Consider the following 18,947-nt stretch of genomic DNA (forward strand, 5'->3'; position numbering starts at 1 on the left):
GCTGTTGGGTCATGTTATTTTTTTTTTTGTTTCAGCTACATATAGAGCAACCAGCTGAAGGCAAGCTGCCAAATAACTAGCTTTGAATGGCACCACAAACAAGAGAGAGGGCAACTGCCTTATTATAGGTGCCTATAATTTGGGGTTATAGAGTAAACCGTTCCTCTGATTGATGTCACTGACTGTGTTAAGTTCCTGTTACACAGAAAACTAGTATTTATTTTCAGAATATTACCTTCCCTTTTACCTTTTTTTAAAAAGATACTTAAATATTAATTTAGTGTCATTACCATTTGCAGTTCATTCCAGGAAAAAATTGTGAGTTAATACTACATATTCAATTTATGTAATCTTAAGAATTAGAAAGAAAGGAATTTTCTGTCATGCTAGTATAATGGACCCACAGATAGCTGATAGTGTTTTAGCACTCTTAAATCCCCCTTTTTTTTAATTTTAAAATAATTGATACAACAATCAGCAAAATATATATATATCTAAAATGTTTGCCCATTTGTGTAAATAATACAAAGTTTAAAGATTTCTGATTAATGATCTTGTTTGCTAGTCACTAAATATCTATGTGCTCAATGTATCTTGGGTACTCAGTTCTCTAACATTTAATCACAATGAATGGTAAACAAGTTATCCCCCTTATGAAACACAGACATAGTCTTTGATAACTCTTAATGCTGCCACCATAAATGCAAGTTAGAAAATTTGCTTAATTCTAAAAATATGCAGAAGAATCTCCCCACAAAATTAACTACTTCTATCTCAATCCTGTTTGTCCTTACAGCAATAGTCACCATTAAGTTAATCAAAACGCCAGATAATTCGTTGTACTAGAATATCCCAAAATTTAGTAACTACCTTGAGCCCTAATATTAAGTCTTTTCAAATTTAACACACCTCCAATTTATTTCCATTTAACAATTTATGAAATGCTGGCTCGGCGCCCATAGCACAGTGGTTATGGCGCCAGCCACATACCCCAAGACTGGCAGGTTCAAACCCAGCCTGGGCAAGCTAAAAAAAACCAACAATGACAACTGCAACAAAAAATAGCCAAGCATTATGGCAGGCACCTGTAGTCCCAGCTACTTGGAGGGCTGAGGCAAGAGAATCGCTTAAGCACAGGAGTTTGAGGTTGCTGTGGGCTGTAACGTCAAGGTACTCTACCATGAGGGCGACATAGTGAGACTCTGTCTCAAAAAAAAAAAAAAAAAAGAAACTTATGAAATGCTGATTTCTGCCCTCTTCTCCTTGCCTCTTCTGCCTTCTTAGTTTTATTTTGTTCTTGTTCATTTATTGGTGTGTGTACACACGAGTGCACATGGATGAAAATGTGTTTGTATGTTTGTGACCTTTATTCCAGAAAAGCCATCCTCTGTGTTCTCCAACATTGCTTTATACTGGGTAGCTATGGTATTAAAATGTTCTTTCACTAAGGATTATCGTAGGGGATGAGATGTGTTGATTGTATGTCTATTTCAAAAACTAGTCAACTAAAATTAGTCACTCAGAAAAATGTGAGTTTATGTATCCTGATGATATATCAGTAACATTCCTCACTGTCTACCTGTGAGGTATATTTTATCTTTGTCTGTAAGGAAAGATAAATCCATTATCATTTAGACTATGGATTATGATTCAGATTCAAGTGAGAAGGTGCAATACAACATGACTTTTTGAAAATTACTGATAGTGAAATAAAGACGAAAATGGCATCCACAACTGCAGCACTATCTGCTATAAACTCATTTGTATGTGAGTGTGCATGTGTGCAATTACCTTTCAGTTCAGCTTTTGGATGTATAGAACTTCAATTAAAGAATGTTTATTGTTTTTAAGTGTATATACAATATGATTGTGTATATGCAATATGATTATGTATATACACATATATATGTTTAAGAACAAAAGATACATTTTTCAGTTCAATTGATTCATGTTAATATGGATGCAGTCTTGAATCAAAAAATGTGTTTGGGAAAGAAAGGCAAATTTCATAATCTTTCAATATCTTTACTCCATATTTCTACCAAATCCATATCATCAAAGTGAATCTCTAGGTGACTGTAACAAGGACTATAGTAGTTATTATCTTCTCTAATAATCTGGGAAGAAAAATACTATAATTAAACAAAATACAAGGCTTGATGGCCACAGGTTTGTTGAGTATACATTCTTATGTTATGCAAAGATCTTTGATGTTTTCAAATGTTTGCCAAAGGCTGTGAGAAATGTTTAATGCTATGATCTTATTTTTAAAAGGAAAACTGAAAAGAGAACAAGTTGCTTTTTCAATTCATTTTCTGATGTTTACATGTAGCTCCATCGAAAGCTGGAGGAGCTCAGAGATCACCTAGAAGGCAATGTGAAAGGATACTCTCTCAGAGTAAATGTACGATTTCATTCGGTGATTTTTTTTTTTTTTTAACTAAACTTCTGCTGACTTGGTAATTCCAAAACTGATTGGTTTGTCCTCTCATCTCCATCTTTTTCACTTTGTGTCTTTTTTCCCCCTCTTTTTTTCTTTTCTAGCTGCGGCTTCATGCTCACATTTATGAATTAAAGATTAACTTGGCAAAGCAGGAGACTCCCAAGCCATGCTGACTAACATTGTAGTTGATTTAATATTTTATCCCCAATACAAAATAAAATCTTTCTTTTCGATATCAGTATTTCTTACACAATTGTATAAGTTTCTAAGGATCTTTTCAAGAGAGTTCACTTGAAGCTTTTCCATTGGTGTGTCTTTGGCCCCTTGTTCAGTGTGTAAGCAATATAAATTATGAGCTTGATCCAAGGATTAGAATATGATGATTCAATTTCAAATTTCACGGAAAATAGAGTATCATTATAGGTAATCTGGCAAGCAGACATATTTATTCTGAGTTAATAGACTTCTCTTAACTCAGACGCTTTTAGAATAATTTTATGATGTCATTTTTTTGTTGTTGTTTAAAAATAAGGAAATTAGCAGTCAGCATCTTTACCAGGAACATCTTCATGTAACATCTTACAAGTACTTGAGCTAAAGGCTGACATACCCAAGACAGCTATTGAAAGAGAACAACACCTAGCCGCCCAATACTGTAAATACACCATATAGGCAGTACTAACAATAATATTTTGTGTGACAGATAGTTCAGAATTTTAGAATGCTTAGTCTTCCTCCTGAATATACTTTTCCAAGAAAAATCTCTAAAATGGTATTAATATGGCAGAAGAAAAGCCAAATTACTATATTAAGTAATATATGGCTTAACATTTAAAACCCCATTCCTGGGACTTCTGTAAAAGTTCTTATGAATCCTAGTTTGTGATTTACTTCTCCCAAAATTATTGCCATTCATTTTATTCATGTAATAGTTTCACTATAAAAACTAGAATAAAGCCAGGTGCGGTGGCTCATGCCTGTAATCCCAGCACTTTGGGAGGCTGAGATGGGTGGATTGCCTGATCAGGAGTGAGACCCATCTCTAAAAAATAGCCAGGTGTTGTGGCAGGCACCTATAGTCCTAGCTACTCAGGAGGCTGTGGCAAGAGAATCACTTGAGCCCAAAAGTTTGAGGTTGCTGTGAGCTATGATATCACAGCACTCTACCAAGGGTGACAAAGTGAGACTCTATCTAAAAAAAAGAAAGAAAATACTAGAATAAAAATCAGGGCAGTGGTAATTCTCTGCTTTTTCAGCTTGTTTTTAATTATATACCATATATAATCATATGTATCTTGATATTAAATTTCTGATTATTAAAGTCAGGGTGGTTTTTATTCATATCAGTCATTAATTTTCTGTTTAGCTGTCCAGCTTCTTTTCCACGTATATTCTTAGAGAATTTGGATGGTCGTCCATAATCACATCCCACTGTCTTTCCCACCAAAAAAGGATTAGTGTGGATTTAATGATTAAATCAGTCTAAATATACCTGAATATTATTTTAGAAAGCCATAAAAAAATTCCAGTAAATGTATTTTAGTGTCATTTTCTTTCCTAACTAATCATGAGAAGTGATAAGTTTCAAAATTTAAGTTTTATATTGTTAAGAGGTAGTGTGAGATTAAGATCAAATTAAAAGTTTACTTTAATAATTGGGTTATCTAATGCTACTCTTTAATTTCTATTTTTTAACATATGTTCTATTATAAAACATCTAATCTCAATGTCTTTATTTTGTTTTTTTCTTCCTTTATTTCGCTCAGAGATACTTTGTTTTGATTACCTTGTTTCTAAAAGGATTAAATATACAGGGCATCGTTCTACAGATTCTGTTAACTGTCAGGTATAAAAAAAAAAAACCACAGAACTATCAAAAGGCAACTGGTAGCTGAATTTTCAGTTTCTCTCCTTACTGTTTAATTCCTGTTACCCAAGAATACCTTGAAATATGACTTGCATATTAAAAATTGTTGCTTAAAAGCAAAATAAAATTAGAACCATAGTATGGTCTTATATAAAGTAGAATATTCTATGATGGAGTTTTGGGAATAATATTAAATTTCATTTATTTCTTTTGAAAACATACTGTTATTCAGCATCGACTCTCATACCACAACAGGATGTATTCACCTTTTGATTTTTTAGTTAAAAATATGTTATCTTTTCTGTACATTGTATAAACCAAAATGGGTTTTTAGTGATTTGATAATAATGAAAATCATCATCTTGTACCTAAGCAGGCTCCTCCTAGTTTAATTAATGCAAAAAATTACTACAAATCTTTAGATTGATGATTTGTTGAGAATAATGACAGAAGAATGGAACCACATTGAAGAAAAATTAATTTTACATTTAATCAAATGCATTAATGTAGTAGAATGAATATTAAAAGTAATGGACCAGATCAAAGACCAGACCAGTATTGAGAATTTAAAAATGTAAGATAAGGCCAGGCACAGTGGCTCACACCTTAATCCTACCACTCTGGGAGGCTGAAGTGGGAGAATCCTTTGAGCTCAAGCTGGAGTTCAAGACCAGCCTGAGCAAGAGTGAGACCCCATCTCTACTAAAAGTAGAAAGATTAGCTAGGCATTGTGGTGGGCACCTGTAGTCCTCACTCAGAAGGCTGAGGCAGGAGGATCACTTGAATCCAGGAATTTGAGGTTGCTGTGAGCTAGACTAGTGCCATGGCCCTCCAGTCTGAGGCAACAGAGAGACTATCTCAAAAGAAAAAAAAAAAAAAGATAATGTAAACTATTATTTTGTAATCGAGGTGAATTTACAGAGAAGTTAATTAGTTGAAGAGCAGTGAGGCCAAGGAGAGCCTTAATATTAAAATATTCAGACAAAGGTGATTGAGCACTCATGAAATAAAGACAAGTAGTAAAGAAGAAAAAATAAAGTGATTAAAAATATTTATAAGCCATAATTTTATATTTTCATCTAATATGATAGTAAATTTCTATTCAGCTACAAATATATAAAGATAGGTTTTGAATAATTAAACATGTTAATTTCTTAGAAAGACAGATTATTGGCACAGAAGTGAAACTAAAATGAAAAGCAAAGAAATAGAAGAAATATGATAATTACCTAAGAGCACTTGCTATGTTAACATGAATAAAGGGATGGCATTTGACTTTTTTGAAAAAGGTCAAGAGAGAAGTTACCACCTAAAATAAGACTATATTTTTAATGTGTTAAAAAATATATACTAATAAAATCAGAAAGTAATGACTTTTGAATAGTGATTTTTAAATGTTCAACAATTAATTTCCTAAGTGCTAAGATAGGGGCTAGTATGAAATAGAGCTAATATAAATAATGTATTTGATGATTGTGATTTCATGGATCTTTTAAGATCAGTATTTTCAGTGCAGCCTTAGTTCTGAACTACTTTTTTATATTTTTGATGGATAGATACCTATTGTCTTGGGGGTTTTTATACTTTTATATTCATTGGGTTAATGTTCTAACTCAGAGGCTATAATGATTTTTGCATTTTTGGATGGTGGAAAAATATCAAAATATGGACATTACATGGCATGTGAAAACTAAATGAAATTCAAATTTCAACGTTCAAAAAATTTTTATTGAAACATAGCCATGTTCATTCATTTATATGTAATCTACATTGTTTTCATGCTACAACAGAGTTAAATAGTGGAAACAACGACTACATGGCCCACAAATGCTAATGTGTTTACTCCCTAACTTTTTTTTTTTTTTTTTTGAGACAGAGTCTCACTGTACCGCCCTTGGGTAGAGTGCCGTGGCGTCACACGGCTCACAGCAACCTCCAACTCCTGGGCTTAAGCGATTCTCTTGCCTCAGCCTCCCGAGTAGCTGGGACTACAGGCGCCCGCCACAACGCCCGGCTATTTTTTGGTTGCAGTTTGGCCGGGGCCGGGTTTGAACCCACCACCCTCGGTATATGGGGCCGGCGCCCTACCGACTGAGCCACAGGCGCCGCCCTACTCCCTAACTTTTTAAAGAGAAAAAGTTTGTGAAGCTCCACTATAACCGTTTAGCATGTCAAAATAACATCAACATAGAATTGGTTATAATAGAGTCTGTAAAATTATCTTCATTTTAGAGCTTGAGAAAAAAAGAGCTACTCATTTTTCCAAGAATTGTTTTAGATTATTCTACATGGAAGAACATTTTTAGAAAAGTTGATTCCCTGAGATATTCTAACTTTATATTTTTATTCTCTTTTTTTACATTGTTTTCTCTAGCTACTCTCTTTCTTCACATACCATTACACACACACACACAGAAAGTAAACCCACCATAAAATTACCATTAAGCCTTCAAATATGGAACTCTAATACTGTATATTGTACATTTTTCTTCTATTGGGGGGACCGACCTTATGGGGACTTGGAATATAGAAATAAATTCTCTTCTTGCTGTCTCAAATTTTTATAGTGTGTTTTAGAGTATTCTTGCTGTACACAGTGCATTTTTCTTTTTATTACTTCATTATACCTTAATAAAGATATTTCTCCTGAAGACTGTGATTGACTTTTGATTTCTATTACATTTCTTGTTTGACCTCATGTAAAATCAACACTCCCTGATGTGTTTGAATAGTACATCTTATCTTAATATACAACATTTAAAAATCTAAGTGATATCTACATTCAATCAGCCAACTTTGAGTAGGGAAGAACAGCTGAAACATTATTCCTTAGATGAGTAAACATTTACTAGCCCTTGAAAAACCTCAGTTTCTTTAGGTAAATTTCAATGTCTCTTGCTTCTTGTATATAGAACATTGTTTGAGCTTCCTAAGTCCTCCTTGTTTGGCGTGTAGGTAGTTACTTTCACTAATATTTACTTTCTATTTCATTTATAATAGTTATGTAACATCCAGAGTATCTTGGTAGATAATGTCTTATAGATATTACCATACTACAGTAATGGTAACGATGACAGTAAATCAATTTTAGGATTATTTCTTTTGGAAAACAAGCTGATTTTGCTACTTTTCACTTTATTAGAATTCCCTTAATGTGAAAATTTAATTCACTTCTGAGGTTTCAGTTCCACTAAAAATAAGAAAAATCTATTTTATCCTATGCTTCAACCCCTCCCAAAGAAAAACTCATATAATACCTACAAAATCACTTGCAGTAGCTTAGGACATCATTTAAAATACAAGTCACACAGCTGTGAAATGTTTAATGCTCATCATGGAATTGCCCTCCACAGAATTGACTTCAGTACAAAAATAAAACACTAATAAAAGATCTGAAGTAAATCTCCCTAGTAGCAGAAAATGTAGAACTGAGTGGGGAAAAAAAAAAAAGATAAAGTCTCTCAAACTGTTTTGAAAATAGTTTTTCATATTTATGGGTATAGTTATAGAAACAGAACAAATATGCCTGGCTAATTTAGAATTAGCATTTTGCTACAGAAATTCAGATGGATGTATTGTTGGAAAAAATGTTTAATTTCTTAATATGTACAGAATCAAGCATATTTTAGAAAGTACTTCAAAGCTATAAATGGCAATGATACTTTTAAGTATCAATCTTTGTGATTGTAAGCTTTAAAACTTATGAATATTATTTCGTCAGTTCAGTCTTTCAAGGATAGAAGAGAAGGCATAGGTACTAGAAATATTGTTAAAGAACAAATCTAATAATAAGTGTGTTTCTGATTTCTCCACTGTCACCTTCTCCGATACCCTCTTTTCTCCACCCTGTTTCTATTTTGGAACTTGGTGCAGCATATGTAACTAGAGAATGATTACTTAACGATTTCAGCTCACATGGATTGTGACAACCTAATGAAAGAAGAGGACACAGAATCCAACATGGGAATGTGACAACCTAGAAAGTAAGAACAGGCCAGAAAATGATCAATTCAAAGTTGTAAAGGTTAAACATGGTTTTAAGTACAACTGTTTGTTCTTTTTTTAAATCAGTGATAACATGGCTGTTTAACAAATCAATGAAATATTCTGATAAAAGCTAAGTCTGGAGAATACATCTGTATTTAAGTTTTTTATATCTTTTGTATATTTTATGGGGTTGCTATTGCCACATATGTGTATGTATAGAGAACGAGAAAGAGAGGTGCAGTAATACTGAGAATGGAAAAGTAGGCTAGGAAATCAGAATCACAGTACTGGAGCTGTCTCTGGTGCCCTCTTTAGAGAATAATCTGAGAATGTACAGTAGAGTTATCCTATAAACTACTTCATACATAGTTTGCTTGTGTTAAGCCAATAAAGATTAGTGTGGTGCCATTGAAAAAATTGTCCAGTGTTCTACTTTCTCCCTTAAATGAGCAACTTCTTAGCAAGGTCTTACCAGATTCAGATCAGAGGAAATCATTTCCATCATGGATTTTTTTTTTTTTTTTTTGTCACAAGGTTCTCCTTCAAATGACTTGAGGCTTGAGATATTTTCATTCTCAAGTGTCTGCTTATAAAGCTATTTTATTATCTGGCCAGTGTATTGGTGCTGGAGCCATCTAAACCTTGAGACCCTTACTATGCTTTCCTTTCCTCTTTAACAGTGTTTTCTTTTCCCCACTGCAAAACCAGGCTCGGCTTCCCTCGTGCTCATCTACCTATAGTGTATCTGAGGTATATTTTGCATGTGTTTTCTTACATGATCAACAACATGCTCGCCCTCACCATTTTTCTTATTTATTTTCCTTTTGCCTCAATTTATTTTGCCTTGCACTTTTGCACTTGGCCGAAAGGGATGAAGGTACCAAAGGGGAAAAGATATCTGTTTTAGAGGGAAATTTCTATATTTTTATGATATAATGTTGTCTAACTTTATTTTTTAGCAGTCACAGTATCACATTGAAATGGCTAGAGCCCAAATAGGCAGCAATCCAATAGGTGGATTGTTACTACCACCTAATGCCATAAAGATGTCCTTTGAATCAGGTTAACTTATTTTTAAACTCATACTGGCTAAAGACAAGATTCTAGTTTGTTCAGCTATGTATGTCTGTCTCTGATAGTTGAAGATTTGCATTAAATTGGTGATATTCTTGTCCCATTAATCACAAAGGCAGGATAGCTTCCAAAAGTGATTATTGAATGAAAACTAAATATAATTCCCCTATTTTTGTGTAAAATACAAGATTTGTTCTTTTTCAATGAATGTATTAGGTTATTTAAATAATTTTTGCTACTTGTATCTTAATAACATTCTTATAATGTAGAAGTAATTATCAGTCATGAGATTCATGATCCTTTAACAAAATATTTTGTATGAAATTTGACCTATGTTCTTTGTTTTGGAGGGAAGTTTAATTTCTTATTCTTACGGTGTTAAACCATAGTGTAAATAGATTCTTATTTTTGGAATACAGATTAAAATAGTAACAGACTGTTACCTATTACCTACTTCCAAAGCAGGGACATTATTGAGTAGCTAAGAGGAAAAGGTATGTATACCTCAAAATATGACTAGTAAATAAAAAGATTTCAATAAGCCTGTGAATTTTAAGACCTTTTTACTTTACAATGTAACATATTTCTGTGCACATTTACTTATGCAGGCCACTCTAGCTATTATATGCAGACAAGTATTGTCATCATAATACTTCATTGTAGAAATATTATCTCAGAGTGTCATGCCAAGAAAACATAAAAATGGCACTGTCTAAAATACTAGGTAGTGTATATAGAACCACAAGGAGAATATCATCCTTAGATTCCACTTTCTATTATTTTCTTTATTTTTTTCGTTTTTTTTTTTTTGGCCGGGGCTAGGTTTGAACCCGCCACCTCCGGCATATGGGACCAGCGCCCTACTCCTTGAGCCACAGGCGCCGCCTCATCCTTAGATTCCAAATTTTAAGAAAAAGCTTTGAAAAGAATAGCATGACAAAATCACAGCCTCATAAAGTTGAATTTATTGAGTCAATAAAATGATAGCTATCCTCTTTAAATTTTTTACAAGTTATAACTATCAGTTTTTTTCTCTTAAAACTGATTTTGTAGAAAGTTAATTTCTTCTCGAAACATTAGTAGGGAGAAGCAAAGAACTGGAAGGCATATGAACTATTTATAATATCAACAAAGACTTTTGAAAGAGAAGGTTGATATCATCTCATCACCATGTTTTCCACAGATATTTTCACCAGGATTATGACTCCTAGTACAAAATATTATATAACCCATTTCTTTCTGCCACTTCATCCAGGCAATTCTCCATTTCCCATGAGAATGTATAAGAAGTCTACCATTGGCATCATCTTCAATCACAGCCTACAGCATCCATCAGGGTATTCCTTTCTCTATGACAGCATGTGTGCAGGAGGGCTCTCAGGCTGGAATGTGGAACTGGCTTCCTGGGGGGATTATGTGTGCTGTGGCATTTGCTCCATGGCACTCAGCTCCTTGATGATCTCTGGCTTCATCTGGGTTTGTTTCTTCTATTGTGATACATGAGCTTTCTTTATTTGTTATTTAGTATGTTTCTCTTTTTGTCATTTGTGATAGGGTTTCTCTGTTCCACTCAATGCCACATCTCTGTGGTCTCCATAGTTGGTGTTTATGTTTAATTTATGATGCTATAAAGATAAATAAAATGAAAAACTTCTTAAGGATCTAACATTCAAGATATTCCTATGCACAGAAATAACCTTCATAATTGTTTTCTATTTAATCTTAAATTGGCACATGTCTGTTTCACAAAATTAGACTATAAACATTTATAATTAAAATTTCAAGGAATATCCTCATGTTTCAATTTTTTCATATAGAAGCCTCTTGATAGGGCTATTGGTTAAGTGCAGTATTTCTTTTATAGCATCACTATGGAGGTAGCCAAACCTTCCATGGCTCAATCTCTTCTTTTCCCTTACATTTATATCATCTTCACTTACCCCCACTATTGAAGAAATTAAGTCTCCAATCCCTAATATAACACATTGGCTTTACCAGGTACATGCACCACACAATCTTCTGTAGCATTCATAAGATTAAAAAATAAGCCTTGCTCAAAAATGAACCTATCCATGAAGTTATACAAGAAGATAGTTTGTTTTTTTTTTTTGTTTTGGCCGGGGCTGGGTTTGAACCTGCCACCTCTGGCATATGGGACCGGCGCCCTACTCCTTGAGCCACAGGATAGTTTGTAACCTCAGCTGGCTGATACTGGTTAGCACTTGTTACGCCATGCAGCTGACAGCCCCTTTGTAATCACTACAGTTTTCTTATATGAAAAGCTCTGTGTTTGCTATCTCATTTATGTCAGTTAATCTTCAAAACAGCTCTGTTTAGAAAACATATTATTGTCATCCTCATCTTAAGAATGAGTAAACCGAGGTTCAAAGAGGTTAGATAGCTTGTCCAGGTCATAAAACTGGCAAATGAATGGCAGGAAAAAAAAATTTCTTAAATACTATAAACCTAAAATAAAAGAAAGAAATTGAAGCACAAAATATGATTTAAAGAGTTTACTTGAGCCCAAGTGAGGAAAGCGGCCTAGAAGCCTCAGACCTAAGTAACCTTGGATATGAACTCCATTTAGCCTTTATCACAAGAGAGATATTAGAGGCAAAAAACGAGGAGTAGGGAAGGGGGGAGCGGGATGATACAAAGTTGTCTTTCAGGGATTCTTACGGAATAACATTGATTAGTGATTGGCTATACAGAGTTAAGCTATATGGTTTGGGTTATAGCATCCAGTGTCACGTAGTTAATTTATAGCTACTTGTGGGAATTGAAGCAGTTTCAAAAGATGAATACTTAGCTGAAGAGGGGAGGGGGGTAAGATGCGATTTCCATCTCATTTTAATGTCTCTATAGACCTGATAATTTAAAAGAAACTCATATTAAAATTCCTCAGATAAAAGTTATTTTCCTTTCTCAATACTATGCTTTCTCCTGTTCAGGAGTTGTTAAAAGTTGTCAGCTCTATGACTGGCATGTAGTAGTCTTGTATTTTCACAGTATATATTTACCATGTATATATTTACATATATATATGTACAGGTTGACTCTATAATTTTGGGTTATATATTGTGATAAGACACCTTTGTTTAATTTATGATTATTATTTTTCTCTTATTTAGTCATTCAGTAAATTTTGAGAACCTACTATGCCCTATTTAAATATAACTGTATATTTTCCTGGTTATTTCTTGACCTTTGGGATTAACTTCACATTTGGAATACATAGAATATTATGAGTGTAATGAAATTGGTGTGTCAGGTTGTATACTGTTTTCCATCCATTTGGGAAATTAAGAAAAGGGAAGATCATCTTTCAAATTTCAAACTGATCTCCCTTTGTTTCAGTAGTGTTCCAGGAGCAGTGTTCATTTTTAAAAATCCTTTGAAAAGATTACTTCAGAATTCTCTTAGTTTAAACCAAAGCCAGAATTAATGCTATCTCCTGATTAAAATAGTGCTCTTTCTGGCTTATTTGAGCAGCTGTAGTATATACTAGATATAAATCTAAAGTAATTTGTAGCATAGTATCTAAATTTTAAAAATTAATGAACATTCAAGTTCTTATACTTTTATTGGTTCACATTGAACCGTTTAATGTCTTAGATTTCCCAATAGTAAGGTTAATTTAGATAATTTGAAATTTTGAAGCCAAATTCTTTCCTATGGAGTAGTCAAAGCCTGAAACTTAATTATATTTTTTAAATATTTAAGAACTTTTCAACTACCTAAAGGAAAGATGGTATTTTAAAGTTATACTATGTAAAATGGTTGTCCTTTAGATGCTATTAGAACATTAGTTCTGACTAAACAAACCTTGGTTTGGAGCTTTTGCAAATGAAAGATTCAGTTGAATTGTAAAGAGTAGAGCTGCATGTTAAAGGAAGGACTGGAAGAAGAAAAGAGAGGAGAGGGAGGAGGCAACTGGACTTTAAATAGCATAGAGCCCCAAGCTATTTAAACTGACAGTAACTGTGCCATAAAATAAAGGTTCTACCCTGTGAGGGGATCACCTAAGATTTTCTACTTTATGAAAGCTCATTTGGAGAATCTTTATCTATTGATTTATTATTGGTTTATTTATTTCAATGTATTTGGCTATGATGTTTCACTTTTTCCTTTCACTAATGTATATTATTTTCATGCCATTTATATACAATAATTAGAAAACTAGAGATAGTGTGAGGAATGTTAGAAATACATAGTTATCTTTTGAAAACACTACAACTTCTGCTGTTAAGAATCGGGGCTTAGTTGATGCGGGAAAGGGGGTTGGTAATGTATTTGCAGATATACAAGGGTCAGGTAGCAAGACAACCTGTGCGTTCAGTCCAGGTTGATGAGGAAGGGAGAAAGGCCAGAATTGACAGGAAGGGTAGCCAGAGGAAAAGAAGTAGGAAAAAAAAAATGCGTTTCCTTGGGGAGAAAGTCTTGGAAGATTCCTTGGTACCCACAGATTTTGAAAGGCTTCAAAGAGGTCATCCCAGGTTTGAATGTGTGAGAGTAGCCAGGCATCTTGAGAAAAGTCATGGAGAAAAGGGGAAGAATCAGGGAGGAATGTTACACATTTATGGGAAAGTAGACTCTCTGGGAATCCTGACAAGTCTTACGGTGGTGGGGAAGAGTACTTGAGATTTCCAGTGGGCCTCTTCTACCCTGTTTCCCCGAAAATAAGACATCCTCCAAAAATAAGACCTACTTACAGGAAAGATAAGACGTCCCCTGAAAATAAGACCTGGCACATCTTTGGGAGCACACCTTAAAATAAGACACTGTCTTATTTTCAGGGAAACAGGGTAGTGTTGGAAGTTTTTTTGTAGGACACAGCTTTATTCAGTATTGGTGGATCCAGGCGGGGGGAATCCAAGAGATAGACAGGGTTGTGGGGGTGCTGTAGAGAATGGTGTGAGGGCCTGTCCAATGATGGGATAGAGTTCTGCAGGGCAAAGGAGATTTGAGGAAAACTTGTCCTGCCAACTGGTCTCTGACTTTCTCTGCTAAGGGTTGAGCTAGGAGCTACTTTATTGTTTTTCTAAGTTTGTCCCTGGATTCCTGGAGGATGGGGAAAGAATTTCCTATGATAGAGTTTGGAGAGGGTCCTGGGCCCAGAAATAGTTCTACCATATATTATTTCAAAAGGCCTGTAAAAGAGAGGTTTGCAAGGGGTAGAGTGAACACAGAGTAAAGCAATGGGGAGGAGCTTAATCCAATCTTGTTTGTGTTGGAGTACAAATTTTATAAGATGTTGTTTAAGGATGTTGTTTATTTGTTTTACTTTCCCTGATGATTGGGGCCTGTAAGGCACATGTAAGTCACTGAATTCCTAGTGCTTGTGAGGTTTGGGAGATGATCTGGCTAATGAAAGCTGGGCCATTGTTGCTCTGAATATAGAGTTGGGGAGGCTGAATCTAGGAATAATGTGATAAAAAAGGGTGGAGACGACTTCATGGGTTTTCTTGCCTATTGTGGGAAAAGCTTCCCGTCCTGAGAAGGTATCAACCCAAAGTATAAGAAATTTTTATTTTCGTGCAGGAGGCATATGAATGAAGTCAATCTGCCGGTCTTGTCCAGGGGTTTGGTCCGGGGCTTGATGTGTGGGAAAAGGGGGTGTTTTTATGGCCCCCTGGGGTGAGATCCGGGTTTAGATTATGCAAGACCATGTTATCTGTTTTAAAAGGGAAGATAGTCATGGGTGAGAAAGGAGTGGAGAAAGAAAGGTATAAAGAGGCTTGAAGCCAACGTGAAGGCTATTGTGGAGGGAAGAGAGGATATTTTGTGCTTGGGAGGAAGGAAGAATAAATTTTCTCATGTGGGAAGATGCTATTAATGGTCAAGTTCCTCAGATGTATATACTGGAGAGAACTTATTGAAGGACAAGTACTGGCTTTATGGGGTTGAGGGTGGGCAGGAGTTTGAGGATGAGTGGTTTAATGCTCCTGAGGGCTGCTGTGGGGATTGGATATCGTTTAAGGAAAGGATATGAATGTTGGGGTTGGAGGGCAATGAGAATGGGTGAATGATGGATGGCTATGGAAGGAAGAGAGGTATCCCACACTATGGGGTCTGTGTGGAGGTCAGATTGCGAGAATGGGAGTGGTTGTATGGGAGGGGTTAAAAAGGAGCAGGCTGGGTAGTGAGAGGTGGGAGCCAGCGGGAATCGTCAGGGTTGCTTGTAATCTTGTGAGGATATCTCTGCCTAGTGGGGGGTGCTGCATTAAGGAATAATAAGGAATGAATGTGAGAAAGAGTGTCCAGAGAGTCAGCACCACAAGGGTATAGTAGCATGAGGATGCAGTAAATTACCATTAATACTCACCACCGAGATCTCTGTTTTAAAGAGCCTTTATAAGATGGCAGCATGGAAAAGGTGGCCCCATGTCTATCAGAAAAGGGAATGGCTTACCTTCCACTAGTAAAAATACCCAGGGTTCAGTTCTCATGATCATACAGGGGGTGTCCTGATTCTCTGGGGATCGTCACTCTTGAGCGGCGAGGCCCAAGAGGTCAGAAAATTCAGCTGGGTCCTGGGAATAGCTGCGAACCAGATCCTCAGAAAGAGCTGGGCAGTAGGACTTGCAGTGAGGACCTCTGCAGGCTGGGCATGGCTTAGAGGAGGATTTGGATTTGGGCATTGCTTTGCCCTGTGTAACAGCTTATTGCATGTAAAACACGGTCCCAGGGGAGATTTTGTTTTTTTGGACTGCCCAGAGGAGTTTCAAGGAGTAGCCCAGTTGTGTCTAATGGTGGAACCCAATAATTGGAGCTCTGAGAGGCAGTACCGTTTAGAGGTCTCTTTGCAGTTATTGAAGACCTTGAAGGCCAGGTCAGTGAGATCTCACTAGGGAGTCTGAGGGCTCTGGGGGGATTTTTGAAGTTTTTTTTGTATAACTGAGATAAAATGTATGTTAATAATGTGTCTGCTTTTGTTGCTTTCTGGTGACATGGTGGTATAGCACTGGAGGGCTTTATTAAGATGGACTAAAAATCGGGCTAGATTTTCATCCTATTTCTGAGTTGGTTTTTTTTGTCATAATTGATGTCATTATAGGCTGCTTTCTTTAGTCCGTCTAAGAGACATTAGACCATGTGGTTCTGGAGGCAGACCCCAGGAGTATTAGTTTGGTAATTCCAATTGGAGTCTTCCAATTGGAAGGGGATGGCCCTAGTGCCCTCTGGCAAGGTTTGGTCTGTCTTCTATAGATCTTCAGTATGAACCTGGGCCTAGGTCCAGACTTGCTCTCTCTCCTCTGAAGTTAGGGTGGAGATGAGGATAACATAAATCATGCCAGGTCAAATCTTATGATTGGGTTAGATGTGTAAATTCTTGTGTGGGATCTATGGAGAACAAACCCAGTTTCTGACTTATGTAGGACAGATGTGAGAGAGAGAAAAAAGGGCATAAACCCTGATGATACCTTCCGTTCCCACCACTTCTCAGAGCAGGTATAGAAGTTGTGGTGGTCAGGAAGTAGAAGGTCCAAAGGTGTGGCCAGATATAGTATGAGGTGGGGAAATTGGTTCCGCCATCTTTCCTTCCCTGCCCAGGTCTGCCATGTTTCCTTTCCCACCACCCAGAGACACCATCTTTTCTTTTTCGCCCATTTGCAGCTGAAGGAGGGTGGGAGGGATAGGGTGGAATTCTGCAGATAGGGAGGAGTTTGGGGGGGTTGTGGAGGGGCAGAAGGGAGAGAGTTGTCTGCTGAGTCGAAGGAAGACAATGGAGAGTCAGGGGGTTCGGGGAGGGCTGGTTTGGCCCATTTAAGGAAAATTTGAGAAGGTTCACAAGACAAACACAAAGAATGTTTCAGAGGAGGAAGGCCTGGATATAAGAGATCTCCAACCATTTGCCCAGTCTTTGACAGTAATTGTCAAGGTCAGTGAGGATTGAAAGGACAAAGGTGCCATTTTCAAACCATTGTGAGCCATTGTCTAGTTTATACATAGGGCAAGCAGTATTACAGAAGAAGATGAGGCATTTAGCTTTGAGATTGGGATAGAGCTGTAGGGGCTTTAGGTGAGTTAAAAGGCAGCTTAAAGGTAAGGAAGGGGGAATTTGTGACTGAGCCATCCCCATTTTGGAAACTGGAGGCCGAAAATAAATGAGATTAAAGAGAGGCTGAAAGAGGAACTTAAGAGAGGGAGGAGGAAGGAAGTGGCCAGGGCTGGGGTTGGGGAGGTTACTAGGCCTCCAAGTATGACCTTTAACTGACTGGAAAAGTGATCCAGGCTCACAGGAGGGCGTCCCCACACACGAGGCACTGGACAGGCAAGTCTGACTCACTGGGGTTAGTCAGTGACAGGAGCCAAATTTAGGAGGCACAGACCACCAGGACTTTTTTGGCCCCGAGTGGGGAAAGGGAAGAGAAGTTAAAAAGCTCAGAAAGGTGCCATATGCAAATACTTTAGAGGCCCAGAGATGAAGGGAAAGAGAGAAATGAGTTGGAGTTGGGAAAGATAAGAGAAGTTTAAAAAGTTCAGAAAGGGGTTCTAGATAAACGTTCACGTAACCATTAAATGGATGAATTTATCGACTACTTAATACTTGTCACATATATGACTCTAATCAAGGTGAAATGTCTTGGCATATTTTACTCTTTTCTCTTGGCCATTATTTGAGTCATTCTCTCTGCCTAAATGCCCTTTCCACTTCATAGCTTATCTGTCTTTCTCCAGAAAATCTCCTTCACCAATTCCCATTCACCCTAATCAGCCTCTCTGAAATAGAAGGAAATTTCGATTGTACTTACAGATGTTACTGCCTTATATTGCTTTTTCTCCTGCCCATCGGTCTGTTTCTCCACTGTTCTTTACATGTTGATAATCACCTTCATTTGCTCTCCTAGACTTTCTCTTCATTTTGTTTCTCACTGTATGTATCTTATCGTATCAGTACAATAGCCAGTAACTTTACATACTTTTTAAAATTAAATTCATTAAAATTAAGTAAAATTTAAAAATTAGTTCCTCAGTTACCATAGCCATATTCCAAGTACTTAATAGCCACTGTGGCTAGCAGCTACCATATCTGAAGGTGCAGACATAGAATATTTCCATCATCATAGAAAGTTCTGTTACATAGTGATGCTCTACATTTTGGGGTGATCTTATAGTCAACATAATCATAATAATTGTTATGATGATCATCACCATCCAACAGCATCATTACCTCTACTTATATGACACTTTGGGGATTATTCTGAGAATTTCACATTATATGACCATTACGTCACTATGTACAGATAGTGATGTAATTTTGATACATAATATAATTTATACTTTGGTATCAGCTCCTGCCTACAGCCTACATCTCTCTCCAGAGTTATAAACACTTTAAACATAACTCAGCTTCCAAATTTGTTCCTGCATCTATTATTTCAATAAATAACACTATCCAATTACTCAGTGGAAACCTAGGAGTTACTTTATATTCTATGTGACCAATCAGAATCTAAGTCCTATAGATTCTGTCTCTTTTATATCTCTAGAATGTATACCTTTCCTAACAGAACTACTTTCAGTGATGGGCTTGAACTTGCAATCGAGATTAATATGCTAATCTCCAAACTA

General features: G+C 36.2%; 1 protein-coding gene across 11 annotated transcripts in view; it reads left to right on the forward strand.

Annotated features, from left to right (window-relative positions):
* GPHN (gephyrin) overlaps positions 1-18,947 on the forward strand; it is a 708,676-nt gene that overhangs the window by 501,609 nt on the left and 188,120 nt on the right. For 5 of the 11 annotated variants that reach the window (XM_053602258.1, XM_053602260.1, XM_053602268.1 and 2 more), the window contains one exon: positions 2,333-2,404. The exons of the other annotated variants lie outside the window; for them this stretch is intronic. In XM_053602258.1, the coding sequence (XP_053458233.1) occupies positions 2,333-2,404 (72 nt within the window). The remainder of the gene's footprint in view (positions 1-2,332; positions 2,405-18,947) is intronic. 11 annotated transcript variants of the gene reach the window in all.

The sequence above is a fragment of the Nycticebus coucang genome, chromosome 9 (genome assembly GCF_027406575.1).
Source record: "Nycticebus coucang isolate mNycCou1 chromosome 9, mNycCou1.pri, whole genome shotgun sequence".
NCBI lineage: Eukaryota > Metazoa > Chordata > Mammalia > Primates > Lorisidae > Nycticebus > Nycticebus coucang.